Raw genomic sequence first — 14,734 nt, forward strand, 5'->3', positions numbered from 1 at the left:
GTGGGGATTGGGAGATGGTTTCGGTCAACCTGCACTGGATTATGACTATATCTCATGTAACTGTTTACATTCTTCACTGGCATGATTTTGAATTACTTGTCACAAGGACAAGCTTATTCACATGTGATTTAATGTAATCTCTTAGTTAATTGCAAAATTGTGTTTTTCCGAAATTAGCAGAATAAAGATTTGCACACATATGTAATTGAAAAGCAGCTGGTATGTATCTTTTATTAGTAAAGAATGTATATTAAAATCTAACACACTGTAAATAAGCATATTTATAACTAGTATTAGCTGTTTATATTTTTAGTTTAATGGAAAGACTAATGACACCTCTTGTTTCAAAATAGCATCCTATCTCTGTTCACTGTGTTTTCACATGTCAGCATGCTTCCAGGGTCATTAATATGTATTTATTCTGTCTTTCTCTCTGTCTCTCTGACTTACCAGACTTGCGGGCCCAGCTGACAGACCAGATAAAGATTTTAGACTCCCAGGTGGAGGTGAAGCAGCAGCAGCTCTCAGACCTGTCTGAGTTTCTCAGGCGCCGAGGAGACATTGAGACTGAATATGCAAGAGCCCTCGACAAACTAACCGAGAGGTTCACTCACAAGACTAAAAAGTAAGGGATGAGGTTGCCTTTCTGGTCTCCGGAGAACAACCTATCGCGCCTGTTTCGTGTTGTCAAACAGGCGTCCATTTAAAGGACGGGGCAGTGATCATGTTATTGTCCATCCATCCGCAGGAAGGAGCAGTGGGGTCAGTCTGTGTGTCAGGTCTGGTCCGTTCTGCTGACTCAGACCCGTCTGGAGAGCCGAGAACACGCAGCGCTGGGGGACACCTGCTTCAACACGCTCACATTGAGCCTGACACACAGTGCCGAGGACGCACACCGCCTGCACAAAAAGGTGAAAGCAACGTCCGCCATCGCATACGCAACTTTACGGAACAGCAGAGCTCCAAGAGCTTCTTCGTCTACCTTTGTTCATTTGTTCCAGTAGTGAGATCAGCAGCCTCATTCGTTTATAAAGTCCACAGGACACTGTTTGAAATTACTGCTTGTCAATGACGTTCTCTGAATCTTTTTTGCACTTTGAAATTTGAGCTGAATCTTAATTAGGTTTCAAGAGTTGTTTTATAGCAACTGAGAGTTTTTTTATTTTGGACCAACCCCAATCAGAAGCCTTTCACCTTCTAAACTCTGAGACGTTATTGCAACTAATAAAAAAAATTTAAAAAAAAGTGCACAACCTTAAAAACAACAATACAATACTGACTCCTTTTAGAAAGATTACACAATACCTCAATTATTTTTCTCAAAAGAAATATACTTCTTTGAAAATGTATTCTTTACTTTTCATGATTAAAAAAATATCAAAGTAAGCCAAACCCAAGTAAGGTAAAAGAAAATACCTCAAAGCAATTGGATATCTTTGCAAAACAACAGTCATCTTTTCCTTCCATAAGTCGGTCTTTCTTCAGTTATAGTAATAAATATGAGTGGAATTCTTTTTAAATTCTTTTGTACACAAGACTTCAAACTTTTAAAATTTAAATGAATTAATTTTGAGTTACAGAAAATATGATTATCACTATTAATTAGGTTAAAATTAAAATTATGACTTTATTTCATGACTATGCTCTGAGGTCTGAGTGTCAGTTCTGAGCTCTACTCTGGTTCTCTCACGCACAGATGTGGCTTAGAAGGAGATCTGAGCCTCAGACAAAGATGAGGTGACCAACTGGGCTTCTCCTTATCTATTCTTCCTTTGTAAATGTCATAGCAAAGGTTGGAAAAACAGTTTGTATTTGAAAAAATAAAAAACAAATGTACTATCTAGTTAACCAAGGAGAAAGAGGGCAGGTTGTTTCACATGTTAAACATATAATTTATAGACACATGAGATCTGAAAAGTTTTCAGAACTCCCACATTGTCTGTGTACTCTCACGGACAATGTGGAGTCCGTGAGAGTACGGACTCCACATTGTCCATACAATATGGACAATTGTACGGACAATTGTTTGTTGTCTTTCTGGTGTGAAAGTGCCTTTAGATTACATCCATAATTTGAGGTTATGAATCTGAAGGTAAACTGGAAACAAAATGTAGCAAGAATATGTTCTTGAGTGTTTTGTTTTTTGTTAATTACTACATGCAGTATATTTCATATTTGTGGGAAACAGAAACTGCATTTCTCATTTGCACTGACATAGGCTAGATGTTGGAATGTATAACATGGACTTCTGCTTCCAACTTTGACTTGATGAGTAATTAAAGACACAGTTTTAGTTTTTAAATCCTGCATTCAGTTCTGCAGAGGACATAAATATACTGCTGTGCTCTGGAGCATAAGTCATTGTATTATTTATGAGAAAATGTCCTAGCCAAAAGTAGAAATGGGCAAGAGGAATATGCTGGGATAAATAAGTCGCCTTCCCTTTTCTCTGCAGAAGAAACCCAGTTGTTTCTTTGGCATTGAAATTGTCCCTTTAATATTCAAGTAAACCAAATCACAATATGTGCCCTATATCAGTTCAACTGAGCTATCTTAAATGTTGCTGATGCAAAGAAACTAATTTAGACATGCATATTTTCTATATTTGTGCTTCCACATTGCCAATGTCTAGCAGCTGCTGTAACAAATATTTCTTAAGTTATTAACTGACATATAATGTGTCAGAAAAAAACACTCACGGACTCAGACACCAAATTCTTTTTCAAAGAGGCTGCTCTTCTTTCTTACATCATTAGCTCGTCTGGATACATGTGCCTACATTCATCTCTTAGGATAGGAGCTACTTGCTACATTAGCTTTGTAAAGACCTTGCTACTCCCTACTGAACATTAATACCACTTGACTCATTGCTAAAGGAACTTATGGTGGCTAAGAATATCAGTTGCTAACGCAGCACCTCAGCAAGAGTAAAGAAAGCACAAACTGCTCCCTTACTGTAGCCGCTAGCAGTGCTGCGATGCTAATACTAGCTTACGTGCACCACAATGGGAGATTTAGCTCCCGCTGAGGTATTTTTATTTGTCTTTTTCAGTAACTGTTTCTCTGTACTTTTTTACGAGCGTTTCCTTTTCAGGAAATACTGTTGTTGTCTTTATTTACAGTATAGCTGTAAAGGTTTTGTTGAGGTAAATTGCTGCATCAGACTTAAGTTATAACTTTCTAGTGTTATCCATATTTTAGGCTAATACAATATTTTTTTCACTTATACTGTACTGCCAGTTGCAACTTCTGTTTTGTTGCATTAGCTTCATTAGCTACAGCAGAAAACAGATGTGAAATATTATTTTAGTCTTAGTTTACACAAGTCAAAACTTTGGGATGACTGAAAAAGCCCACCAAAGTCACTGACTTAGTTAACTGGCCAAAGGGTGTTGAAAAAATAATTTTGAACTGTGCAAATATAACCCACAGTGCCACACTCAGCATTGTGTATAAGGCACCATTTATAACCAGAATAAATACTAAGAATATAACACTTACTGGAAATCTATCAAAACATTTTAGAAAATCATCACCCATGCATTGATAAAATGACAGACAAGACCACAAAAATAAAAATCTAGCTGGCCACTATAAATGTGTCTTAATATTTACACATACACTTTTCACATTTTCCGTTAACAATCTACACTTGTGCACATCGCAGAGCAAAGAGGTGGGAATCCAGATGCAGGATGAGCTGCTAAAGGTCACCACTGAACTGCAGACGGTACGTAACACCAGTTATTAGATGGCGTGTGCAGACGGAGTTCATAATCTGGCACGTTAAAAGGACAACACTCTTGATTTTGCTCACGACACGTTTTGCTGTTCTGCATTTCAAGGCTCTGAAGACCTACAACCAGTACCACACAGACTGCCTGACAGCTGAGGGAAAACTGAAGGAAGCCGAGCGTCTGGAAGAAAGGCACACTGGGAAGTCGGCCGAGCTTGGCCCCGGCCAACTGGCAGGGCAGCGTCGGAGCTCCGTCAAGAAGATGGAACGGTTGATGGAGAAGGTGAATGTGAAAGTCTGTTAGAACAGAAACTGTGAACAAAACCACAGGAAGTCTTGAAGTGAGGTTACTGCAGCGGAAACCACTTCCTTTTCCTCTTTGAACTAAATGAGTTCAGGTGTTTTCAACATCTGCAAATGGAAATTTCTGCTGAGTTTTAAAAGTGAGTTTCCTGAGTTTTTTAAAAATGTGATTTTTCATGTGTTTGTGTGAACAGAGACATGGAAAAATGCAGGAGACCCAGCTGAAGTGTACAAAGGCACGAAATGACTACCTGTTGAATCTAGCTGCGGCTAATGCAGCCATGAACAAATACTACCTGCAGGATGTCAGCACTCTCATTGACGTAAGGAACATTTCTGGGGATTTTGAAAACTACTCAGAAGTTTGTTTGCTTTCAAGTGCAGTTATGCTGCTGTTATGATGAAGGGTTAGGTTTGTGGTCATTTATGTTGAAGTTTTGTAATTAATAAGCTCTATTAATTTAGTTTTTCTTTGGGTAGTTAGAATATAATGAAGTTAGTTTGGAGCCAAAATCTGTAATTACTTTTTACATTTGGAATTGTTAAGATGGCATTAGTAACTTTTATACGCTTTCATTAATTTAAGAGATTAAAGGGTGTGGAGATGTCTTTTGTTTGCCAAATGTCCGGCGTGACCATTTTTTGAACGTGTAGGGTCAGATTAAGTTAGCTTTCGTTTCCATCTAAGTTGCACAACATTTTTAGTTATTGATTTGTCTATATTTTTGTTTGAAATAAATTACATATAATCATCAAATTATCAAGTCAGAAGTTCATCTAAGAAACAAATCATCTGTTGTCACCCAAAAAAAAAAAAAACCTTTCACTACCCACGGCCATTTTTGGAATAGTTTTTGGTTTTTGGATCTTAGAAAGCAGTAACAGTTAGTACATAGCAAAGATTTCTCAAAAACCTTTCACAAGTTCTACATAATCTTCTCTTTGCTTGTTTCTCCTGGCAGTGCTGTGATCTTGGTTTCCATCTGTCCGTGGAGAGAGTGATGAAGTGCTACCTGGCCAGCAGGTGGCGGATTCAGAAGACGGAGGAGACCGGGCTGAAGCAGCTGGAAACTGCTGTGACATCCCTGGACCAGAGTGGAGACAGGGATGCGTTGCTACAGCAACATGATGCCGCCTTCTGCCTTCCGTTCAGATTCAACTATCACCCACATGAGGGTGACCAGGTACTGTGACTCTTTGTTGCTATGGTGTCCAGTGCCAAGATGAAACATCCTGGATGTCCAACATGAGTTAAAAGTATTTCAACCCACTTGAGGGTTTTCACTTTTAGTTGCGTTTGAGCCACAAGGTTCGGTGTAGAAGCATAGTTGTGAAATGGAAGTAAAACGATTCATGAATTTCAACACTTTATGGATGAACATCTTAAAAGTGTGGTGTGCTTTTGAATTCAACTTACTCAAACCTTTGAAGAAGTCTTTTATGGGTGAGTCTCGTCAGACTGCAGATTTTGCTGATTTCTTTCCAACATAGCTCCAGTTGTGATAGAGAGTGCCTATAAACATCAACTTTCAAGTCTAATTCACAATTAGATTTAGGCCTGGAATTTGACTGAACCCTTTGAATACATGACAATGCTGTCATCTAAACCATGGGTGTCCAAACCTTTATCACGTGGGCCAAAATAATCAGCTCAAAAGTACTTGCAGATCTAAAAAAAATATTTTTAAAAACTAAAATCTCAAATGGGATTTCTTTTTTCTTTTCAGCTACTCAACAATAAATTAAGCATAAACTATTCAGGTGGGGGGCGATGAATACAAATGCACAACATAGTTTTCTGTTTACGCTTCACAGTAATGTGATATGCTAACGATATTTCATAAAGTAATTTAGAAATATATGGAAGTCTGTGGAGATGCTCAGTGGTCCTACAGTCCTAAATTTGACTTTTGACTGTCCTCAGAGGTATTAGCATGTTTTTGTGTGTTAAAGTTGTTTTTTCCTGTTTTGCCCTGTAAACTGAGCACATCTTGCCCAATGATGACTGGAAATGGATCTAAAGGATTCCTCTAACCAAACCAAACCAAACAAGCCTTATTTTTTGGGTCACATTATTTTTTTGTAACTTTTTAGGTGTGCGAGGTGAGTGCGGAGAGCCAGGTAAGGTATGAGCTCGAAACCAGGTTCCAGCAGCTTCAGTCTCGACTCGCCGCCGTCACCTTGGAAACTGAGGAGGTCAGTTAATACTGTGTTTTTTGCGTTATGAACAGCATCACTGCAGGCAATTTGTGTTTTTTGATCAAGAATTGCTCGATGGAAACACAGAAAACACAACTCGATCACTCCTTCCGTCTTTTCAGATTAGTAAAACGCTTAAAGCCACGCTTGCTGCCTTGCTGGAGTCCATGTGTGACAGCGAGTGCAACCCCTCCCCCGACGTGTCTGCCAGCCTATCACACGAGCCGCCTGGAGGAATCACAACCATGGCGAAACTCTCCCTCGCCAAGCGTCGAGCCAATCAGCAGGAGACAGAGACTTACTACTTAACAGTGAGTTGGACACATTTCACTATCCCTTTTTTTTGAGTGATCTAGTTGTTGATATCTCTCTTTTTTATTATTCATTTAGAAAGTAAAAGAATTCCTCAACAGCAGCTCTCTGGCCTCCAAACTTCAAGCCAAACACGATCTTCTACAAGATGCCATACAGAAAGGTGCTCTTCATATATTTGTGCAGCGTATTAGAAGCAGCTTAAACCCAACATTGCTAATAATCAGTGTGGAGAATTGTGCAAAAGCATTACCAAGAATCTGTCTGTTTTCATGAGGCCCTTCAGGCTAACAGAACATGATGGGCAGAAATGATGAAATAGCCGAACACTAATGGTTTTTACACAGTTCTGTGGAAAATTTATGTGAAACAAAAGATCATGACTAATCTTTCCTCTCATGGTGTTTCATCCTGTTTTAAAGTTATTTTTACTGTGCCAGTACATGACTAAGCTGCACTCTCTCTTGGAAACGGCTTGATTTTGATGGTGGTAGAATCAAGCAGTCCACCACTGCTTATTGAATTATTTATAAATATATGTATATTGATATATATTGATATGTCACAAAATATTAAATTTTTATTTTTTTCATTTTAGGTCTCAGTCAAATTCCAACATTTTCCGTAAAATCTGACAATTAAAGTTATTTTACAAAGAGGAGGGCATAAATGTTTCTGTTTCTACAAATAGGAACATTTCAGCTGTAATTGCATCAAATAGTGATTCAACAAACTGTTGAATCACGGGACATACTTTTGGTTTTATTTCTAAATATTTATTTCTAGAAATAAACTCATATGTGATGTTTCTTCCACTTTATTCTTGCTTCTCACCCAGATTTTTCCTTTTTCCATAAAATTTCACTCAAATTTTAAAAATTTAATTTTAAAAATGTAAAAAATTATTGAACTTTGTGGTCATTAATGTGGCAAAGTGTAAAAAAAATGTACATTGCGAGTGAGATTGTAATTGCTTAGGAACTTTACTACCATTCCTATTGCATCGGTTTACTTCTACACTTGTTAGTCTTCCATGTTTCACACTTCTTCTGTATCTTCCTTCCAGCAGAAGCTGTGGACAGCGACCCCTCCAGGTAAATGGGCTCCATGCGCATGTTCAAAAAAAAAAAAAAAAAAGTGTGCCTGAGAGAGGACAGCTGAGAAGTCGAGGGGAGGGGCAGAGGAAATACATGGAGCAAATTTTTAAAAATTGATCATCATAACAGTAAAAATAAATACGATATTACAATGCATAAGTATTTATTTTTTCTCAATTTCTTCATTATATTTTACTTCCAATCATTATAATTGTCAGAAAGACTTTCAGAAACACTGGGAAAACTGTGGATACATGCCACTTTTCTAAAAATTTCAAGAAAGTTAATTGGAAGGACAAAGTACATAAATTAGTGGTGTTTAAAAAACATTTGCACAGATCTGTTAGACATCATTACGTCTTGATTACCAGCATTTCATTTGTTATATTTCCCAGAATGCAATGTACAACTCGGTCAGTCCGGGTTCGGAAGTCCAGGCCAGTTTCCCAATTCTGCCACACACTCTTCACCACAGACATACTCTCCTACATAGAGGTAACACACTCCGACGGCGCGCACACATGCTTTACTGCCCCCCTTTTTTTTTAGTTTGCTGCACTGCTGCTCAGCCCTCCAAAATAAAATCACAGAGAAAATCCCAGTGCTGAAGAACTGAAGGTGGACGTGCACGCTGCCGTCATGTGTGCCGTCATGCTTACAGCTTATTGCTGCCTTTCTCTCCTTTCAATCCAAACTCCTCTTATCTTCCCCCACAACCCCCCCGCCGCCCCTTCGCTTATGAAAAGGATTTGAAACGCTGCCCTCTTTGCTTCCTCCTCTCGACTACTCTATGAAGTGTACGTGTGTGTACATGTGTGTGCCTCTTCCCACTGCCTTTAAATCTTTACTTTCCATATTCTCGTTCTCTCTCTTTCTCTCTCTCTTTCTCTCTCTCTGTCTCTCTCTTTTCTAATCTCTGCTTTTTTTCTGTGTCCCTGCTTTGCTGTTGGCATGGTGCAGAAGAAGAAGGAGAATGTCTCGGACCCAGGTACACAGCCACAGCCATGTCTTGCATGTCGCTTCTGTCAGCCGTTTTTGGAGTTCAAATCCTACGGAGAAAGTTTTAAGCCAAAATCAACGGCGGTGTAGGAAGGCACAGAAAATGTCTCCCTCAAGAACTCCTTATGACTAGAAAGATTTGAACTGTGACTGAATATTAGGGCTAAGAGATTATCTTTTTTTTTTTGGGAGGGGGGTAATTACAAGCATTAAGACATCATATTATGACACTAAAGTCATTATATTAGTAGGATAAAGCCATATTATTACCAGAAGAAAGACATAAAATTAGTAGAGTGTTGCTTTGATTCTTTCCTGCATATTTGGGAAATGCTTTCATTTCCATGGCAACCATTCAACTGTGCAAAACACCCGCTTGGACTTAGCACTGCCTTCAAGACACAGCTCCTCCTCTGAGCTGCAGTTCACAAGCTAATGAGCTTCAGCCTCACAGACTCCCCCACTCAGCTCCTTCAGACTAGCCAACAGCAATTAGTACCTGCTTGAACTGCGCATCAGCTGAGCTCATTATACAAGCTACTTCTCAATGCAACACTGGTTAAAATGTTAATAGAGGAAAAATACTATTGGACAATAGCAGCATTATGTCACCCTTCTGCTTCAACTTCCTCCTGTTTCTTTGCTGTTTTTGCTTCATTTTTGTTACACATTTTAACATTTCCTTCTCCTCTATATTTGACTGTATCTTCACTCTCCATCTGCATGCCTGTCTTTCCTCTCCAGAGCTCTGGGCAGCAGATTCCTGTGGTGGTTGAGAGCTGCATTCGTTTCATAAATCTCCATGGTGAGTCAGTTTTTCTGCTACAGCAGGCAGACAGAGAGAGAGAAAGAGCTTTGGATGATGGGGTTCATGAGTAGGTGGAACTGCTCTTAGCTTGGCTTGTCCGTCCAGACCTTTAGCTTCAGTGAATATAGACTTTGATGTCAGGGTGTGTGTTGCAGGCCTCCACCATGAAGGTATTTTCAGAGTGCCTGGTTCCCAGAGGGAGGTGAACCTCATCAGAGATGCATTTGAGAGAGGTAAGTGATCCAACCAGTCCACCACAGGACACACAGTAAACAACCGTGCACACATTTATACCAAAGGGCAATGTAGAGAGACTGGTTATCCTAACGCTCATGCTTTTGGACCATGGAAGGAAGTTAAGGAACCCTAAGAGAACCGACGTATGCACAGGGAAAGCATGGAAACTCCATGCAGAAAGACCCCAGGCTGGGACTTCTTCTTGCATTGACATAGAACCTTGCAAAATATTTTATACACATTGAACTTTTTCACTTTTTGTCAAACAGCAACCACAAACGGGTATTTTATCGAGATTTAGTGTGATAGACCAAACATAAAGAAGCACATAATTGTGAACCTTTTGCATTCACTTAGCCAGAATTGTAGATTAAGGGAGCATTCACAGAAAGTTTGGTTCATCAGGGGAGGTGTGAATGTGTAATCGAATTGTGATGCAGACCAAAAAAGCAAACTCTGGTCAGCCTAAAGACCTAGGTTTGGTTTGGGTTGAAGGGAACGCTGGTGAGGTTTGAATGCTTATGAGGATGCAAGCGAACCGGAGATCGCTCCAAAAGTAGGAAGTGGACTATAGTTCAGAGCATTCTGGGTAAGTACAACCAAAACAGATAGGTCTAGTCTAGCGCTAGCAGGAGAAATGGCTTGTGACCTTTTGCCAGAGAAAAGATTACAAGCCGCTACAATCTGACGTCACTCCATTTTTGTTTGTAAAGAAGGAAGTTGTGCGCAGTGCCTTTATTAGGGGTTTTTGTGTGGTTTACTAGAGTGGTTTTTGGTGCAGCGCCACCACAGACGAAGAGGAGAACAAGTTTTTCAAAGAGTTTGGTTTGTTTGACACAATGCAGTGTGAAAGTGAACCACACCAGCTGAAAATGTATGTAACAAATGTTGCAACTTTGGTACCCAATCAAATTGAGTCCACAGGACTGTCAGGTGTGAAAACTCTCTTAGACTGACTTCTTTGCTTAATAACTCAAGCCCGCTTGAGAATGTCTCTGAAAAGCAATGTTTAAGTCCTGTCACTAAATTAACTCCCAATATATTTAGCTCTGGACTTTGAATAATTCTAACACATGAATCTACTTTTAATTAAACTTACCACATTGAAGCTTTGGCTGTGTGTTTAGTACTGTTGCCCTTCAAATTTCACCATGTACTCTTATTGCTCCACAATTATGTTCTACTTTAAATTTATTATTGCAGCTTAACAAAATGTGGCATAAGGGCTATAAATTTACCAGCACCATATATTATTTTTAAGCCTAGTCCACACATAGCAGGATATCTGGGAAAATGAACACATTTATATGTGGGTTGGTCTTTGATCAACATGGAAAGTCTGTTTAATATTAGTAAAAACATTTATTTATGAAGAAATCCTCAGATTTGAGCTTAGATTTGAGAAAACTCCATATTTGTGTTGCCGTGTGTACATGAGAAAACAGAGATTTAGGGTCTCTGATTACTGTCTGTGACAAATAATATGCCAACATATCCACATACTTGCTTTGACATGACTCCCAATTGGCATAGTCTTGTGTTTCATTAACTTTGTATTCTGATACAATATTCAAAAGTAGTTCAACCAATGAACTACTTTTGGTTGTTCATTGGTTGAACAACAGATGAACCCCCATGGTGCCAAGTCGTGGTTGTTTTGAAGCAATCTGATTGGCTGACGTAGGTTTTAGCTTTGCGCTACACTGCCCCCTATGGGTTTGGTATGTTCAAAACAACACACAGTCATGTATTTGTGCTGGTTCATGTAGATGGAAACTTTTCTGAAACCGATCCCCTTGTCTGCAGTATTATTTTTTTCAAACGATGTGGTGGAGACATTCGATTTTATAACGACTTTCAAAGCCCATACATGTTTCCAGGCCTCGGTCACATCGTAGAAGTGAGCTGGTTTTTAGACTTGTTTAGGCTTTCTTGTCATAACGAGCAATCTTTTTTTCCCATGCACTTCTAATTTCCTGCAGGGGAGGATCCTCTGTCAGACAGTGAGTGTGACCTGGACTCTGTGGCTGGCGTGCTGAAGCTGTACTTCAGGGGGCTTGAGCCTCCTCTGTTCCCCTACGAAAGCTACTCTCCGCTGCTGGAATGTGTCCGTAAGATGCCTTTGTGACCTCAGTGTCTTTGTTTTGGTGGTACCTGTTTTAAAACCACCCAACAGCTTGCACTCACAGATATCTGCTTTCAAAGCCCATACAGTCGTGATACAAAAACTTTGTTCTTGAGCTGAATATTACTTACATTTTTTTAAGTGACCATCTGACACGGATAGTCATTAATTTAAGTCATATTTTCTGGGGTTTCTGGCTCTCAGCAAAGCTGTAATTTAATAGCACATAACAATCTTTTGTCAACACATTTCTCATCTGATTCCTCCTCATGTTGCCCAGAAATTGAAGATGAGACTGAGAAAGCTGCCCAGATTAGAGCCATTTTTTCTACTTTCCCACGGCCTCTCCTCATCGTGATGCGATACCTTTTCGCTTTCCTCAACCAGTAAGCTGAATCCGAGTTTTGGATGTTCTCTTACTAATATCCACCAATGTTTTGAAACTACTGGTCACTGTGCTTTGGTTTGTTTGTTTTTTGTTTGTTTTTTTGGTCACAGCGTGTCTCAGTACAGTGACGAGAACATGATGCAGCCCTACAACTTGGCTGTTTGCTTCGGTCCGAGCCTGCTGAGGGGGATGGAATCTGACGACGCCGTTGCTAGGCAACCACAGGTCAATGATCTTGTTAAAACCATGATCCTTCAGCATGACAGCATCTTCCCCGGCCAATCGGAACTGCCAGGTCCGGTCTACGAGAAGCACATGACACTGGAGCAGGAGTACTGGTGAGCCCTGAGTGACAATATGACAATGGGTCGTCGCTCTGCATTTTAAAACAGAAAAAAATCCCCAACTTTTGTTTGATTTTACAAGTCTTCGTTTCACACATCAGTACCTGCTTTAAAGGATGTGTCCAGCTTAGAATATTTCTCTCAAGTTTAATTAGTTCATATAGTGTGCTTTTTTTATTACTGTATAATTTATGTGTAGTGTAACATAATCCAGTTCAGGCTTGATTGATTTAAGTATTTTAGTATTTAATTTGATCAAACACATTGTAAACTCATTTAAAAAACTAACTCTTTCGTGTTATAGGGTAAATGGACTGACCACTGTAAGTGAAAAATTTGTGTATGGATTATCTGATTGCATATCATCCGTTTAATCCTCTCCTGTTGTCTTTGCTTCCACAAACTGTTTTATAATGGCAACATTTTCAAAGCAGCTGCTCTCACTCACATTTTTTAATACTTTCACCAACAGAAAAGACTAAAAGTGGTCCATGTAATTAACCAGTGATTGGTATCTGCCTCCCCTGCTACAGTTTTGTTATTTTATTTTGAAGTTAGAGACCCTGAGTTGAACTGTTCCAAATGTATAGAGCAGCTTTCCTCTCTGTCCCTTTTTCATAGTTCATCATCTTAAAACAAAATTTCACACTGAAGCTAAAAGGCATATTGGTGGCACTCACATGCTTTGTGTAAATACAAATAAGCTTGTTACTCACTTAAGCTGAACACAAGCCTGCAGCTTCTCAACTATGTGTGCTGTGCCAAAATGGAGAAATCACTACGTCATTCTTTCTAATTCTACGCCTTGCGTGTGGTGCTGCATAATCACATTGTCACAAGTTAGGACTGTGATGTTGTAGTTCTGGTTTCCGTCTCAACCAGTAGAGGAATTGAGTTTGACCACCTACTTTCTATTTTTCTGCTTGTGTGCAGTGAACCAATCACAGAGGAGGGAGACGGAGAGACGGAGCATCTGCCCAGTGAGGACGGTTGGTGCACACACTAACAGCACGCCAGGCATCAAAAGAGCTTCCACATAGATGCAACAAAAATGATTATCTCAATCAAATTTGTTGTGATTTATTTTGTCCTGTAGAGTGGGAGGCAGTAGCTTTGTTTGACTACGCAGCCAGATCTCCAGCAGAGCTTTCCTTCAAGCAGGGAGATCCTATTATCCTTTACAGCAAGGCCTCGTGTGATTGGTGGAGAGGCGAAGTTGGAGGAGTTAAGGGTCTAGTCCCACACAAGTACATCAGCATACTTGAAGTGTAAGTGATCTTTATGTGTCAACAATTCTGGCTGGCTTTGCAAAGATGATATTTGATAAAAGAGATTGTGTTTCCGCACGGCATTTAATGTGAACCATTTGAAAAGCTGGTAACCTACATGTGCCAGGGCAGCTTCACTTTAGTGGAGAGATACTGGAGATGGAGATGGCATCCTAAATGCTTGATTGGGTTGCATTTGGCATAAAAGTAGTCAGGTTAATAAAATATAAAGCAGTGTTTGTATGACCTTCAAGCTGTTGGGTGTGTGTGCAGGTTTAGACTGTAGCATTTTCAATTACATTGTTCTTGTCACACCAGTATATTTACTTGGTCAGTTTTTATCCCACTCTCAAACTTTTGTTGTTTCATCTTTTTCTCATAAAACATGAAACAATATGCTTTATATATATATATATCTCCCTCTGCTTCTCCTCCTCTAGGTCAGAGCGAGGGAAAAGAGATGAAGGTAGAGTAGGCGGAGGCAGCACTGGAAACCTATCAGCAGAAGACCCACATACGGAAAACACAACAAGGTATGCACACGAATGCAAAATACTCATGCTCAAGCACACACCCTCACTCAAACACACCTATGAATGCAATCACAGACAGCTTAACAGTTGTAATGTGAATAGATTTTACAAATCAAGGAATCTGAGGCTGACCAAAACTCTTACACAGACAAAAAAATTAGCAAAATGAAGAACACCTTCAGTTCTCATCATTGTACATCCATACAAGTCTTCAAGCCTACAAACGCTAGCAGACACTAACCAAAGTCTTACCATTTTGGCGTGTCTCGACAGGATGCGGGTAAACAGCGATAGTGCTTCGTTGCCAGGGAGACAGAGAGGAAGTGAGGGGAGCCCGAGTCAAAAACCACAAGCTTCCCCTGCCACAAGACAACAAATACCAGTG

At 39.7% G+C, this 14,734-nt stretch overlaps 1 protein-coding gene across 3 annotated transcripts in view; it reads left to right on the forward strand.

Moving 5' to 3' along the window:
- The window catches only part of arhgap4b (Rho GTPase activating protein 4b), a 33,033-nt gene that overhangs the window by 15,066 nt on the left and 3,233 nt on the right, over positions 1-14,734 (forward strand). Inside the window, exons 3-22 of one of the 3 annotated variants that reach the window (XM_007571327.2) lie at positions 454-625; positions 749-911; positions 3,668-3,730; positions 3,846-4,019; positions 4,234-4,362; positions 5,002-5,223; positions 6,134-6,235; positions 6,361-6,549; positions 6,629-6,713; positions 7,617-7,644; positions 8,043-8,142; positions 9,391-9,451; positions 9,610-9,687; positions 11,674-11,802; positions 12,097-12,202; positions 12,315-12,542; positions 13,482-13,537; positions 13,645-13,816; positions 14,257-14,349; positions 14,623-14,733. In XM_007571327.2, the coding sequence (XP_007571389.1) occupies positions 454-625; positions 749-911; positions 3,668-3,730; positions 3,846-4,019; positions 4,234-4,362; positions 5,002-5,223; positions 6,134-6,235; positions 6,361-6,549; positions 6,629-6,713; positions 7,617-7,644; positions 8,043-8,142; positions 9,391-9,451; positions 9,610-9,687; positions 11,674-11,802; positions 12,097-12,202; positions 12,315-12,542; positions 13,482-13,537; positions 13,645-13,816; positions 14,257-14,349; positions 14,623-14,733 (2,461 nt within the window). Of the gene's footprint in view, positions 1-453; positions 626-748; positions 912-3,667; positions 3,731-3,845; positions 4,020-4,233; positions 4,363-5,001; positions 5,224-6,133; positions 6,236-6,360; positions 6,550-6,628; positions 6,714-7,616; positions 7,645-8,042; positions 8,143-8,607; positions 8,636-9,390; positions 9,452-9,609; positions 9,688-11,673; positions 11,803-12,096; positions 12,203-12,314; positions 12,543-13,481; positions 13,538-13,644; positions 13,817-14,256; positions 14,350-14,622; position 14,734 lie in introns of all 3 variants that reach the window. The other 2 variants (XM_007571329.2, XM_016681363.1) reach the window with 2 other exon arrangements.

This window comes from Poecilia formosa, unplaced genomic scaffold, assembly GCF_000485575.1.
Source record: "Poecilia formosa unplaced genomic scaffold, Poecilia_formosa-5.1.2 Scaffold278, whole genome shotgun sequence".
Lineage (NCBI taxonomy): Eukaryota > Metazoa > Chordata > Actinopteri > Cyprinodontiformes > Poeciliidae > Poecilia > Poecilia formosa.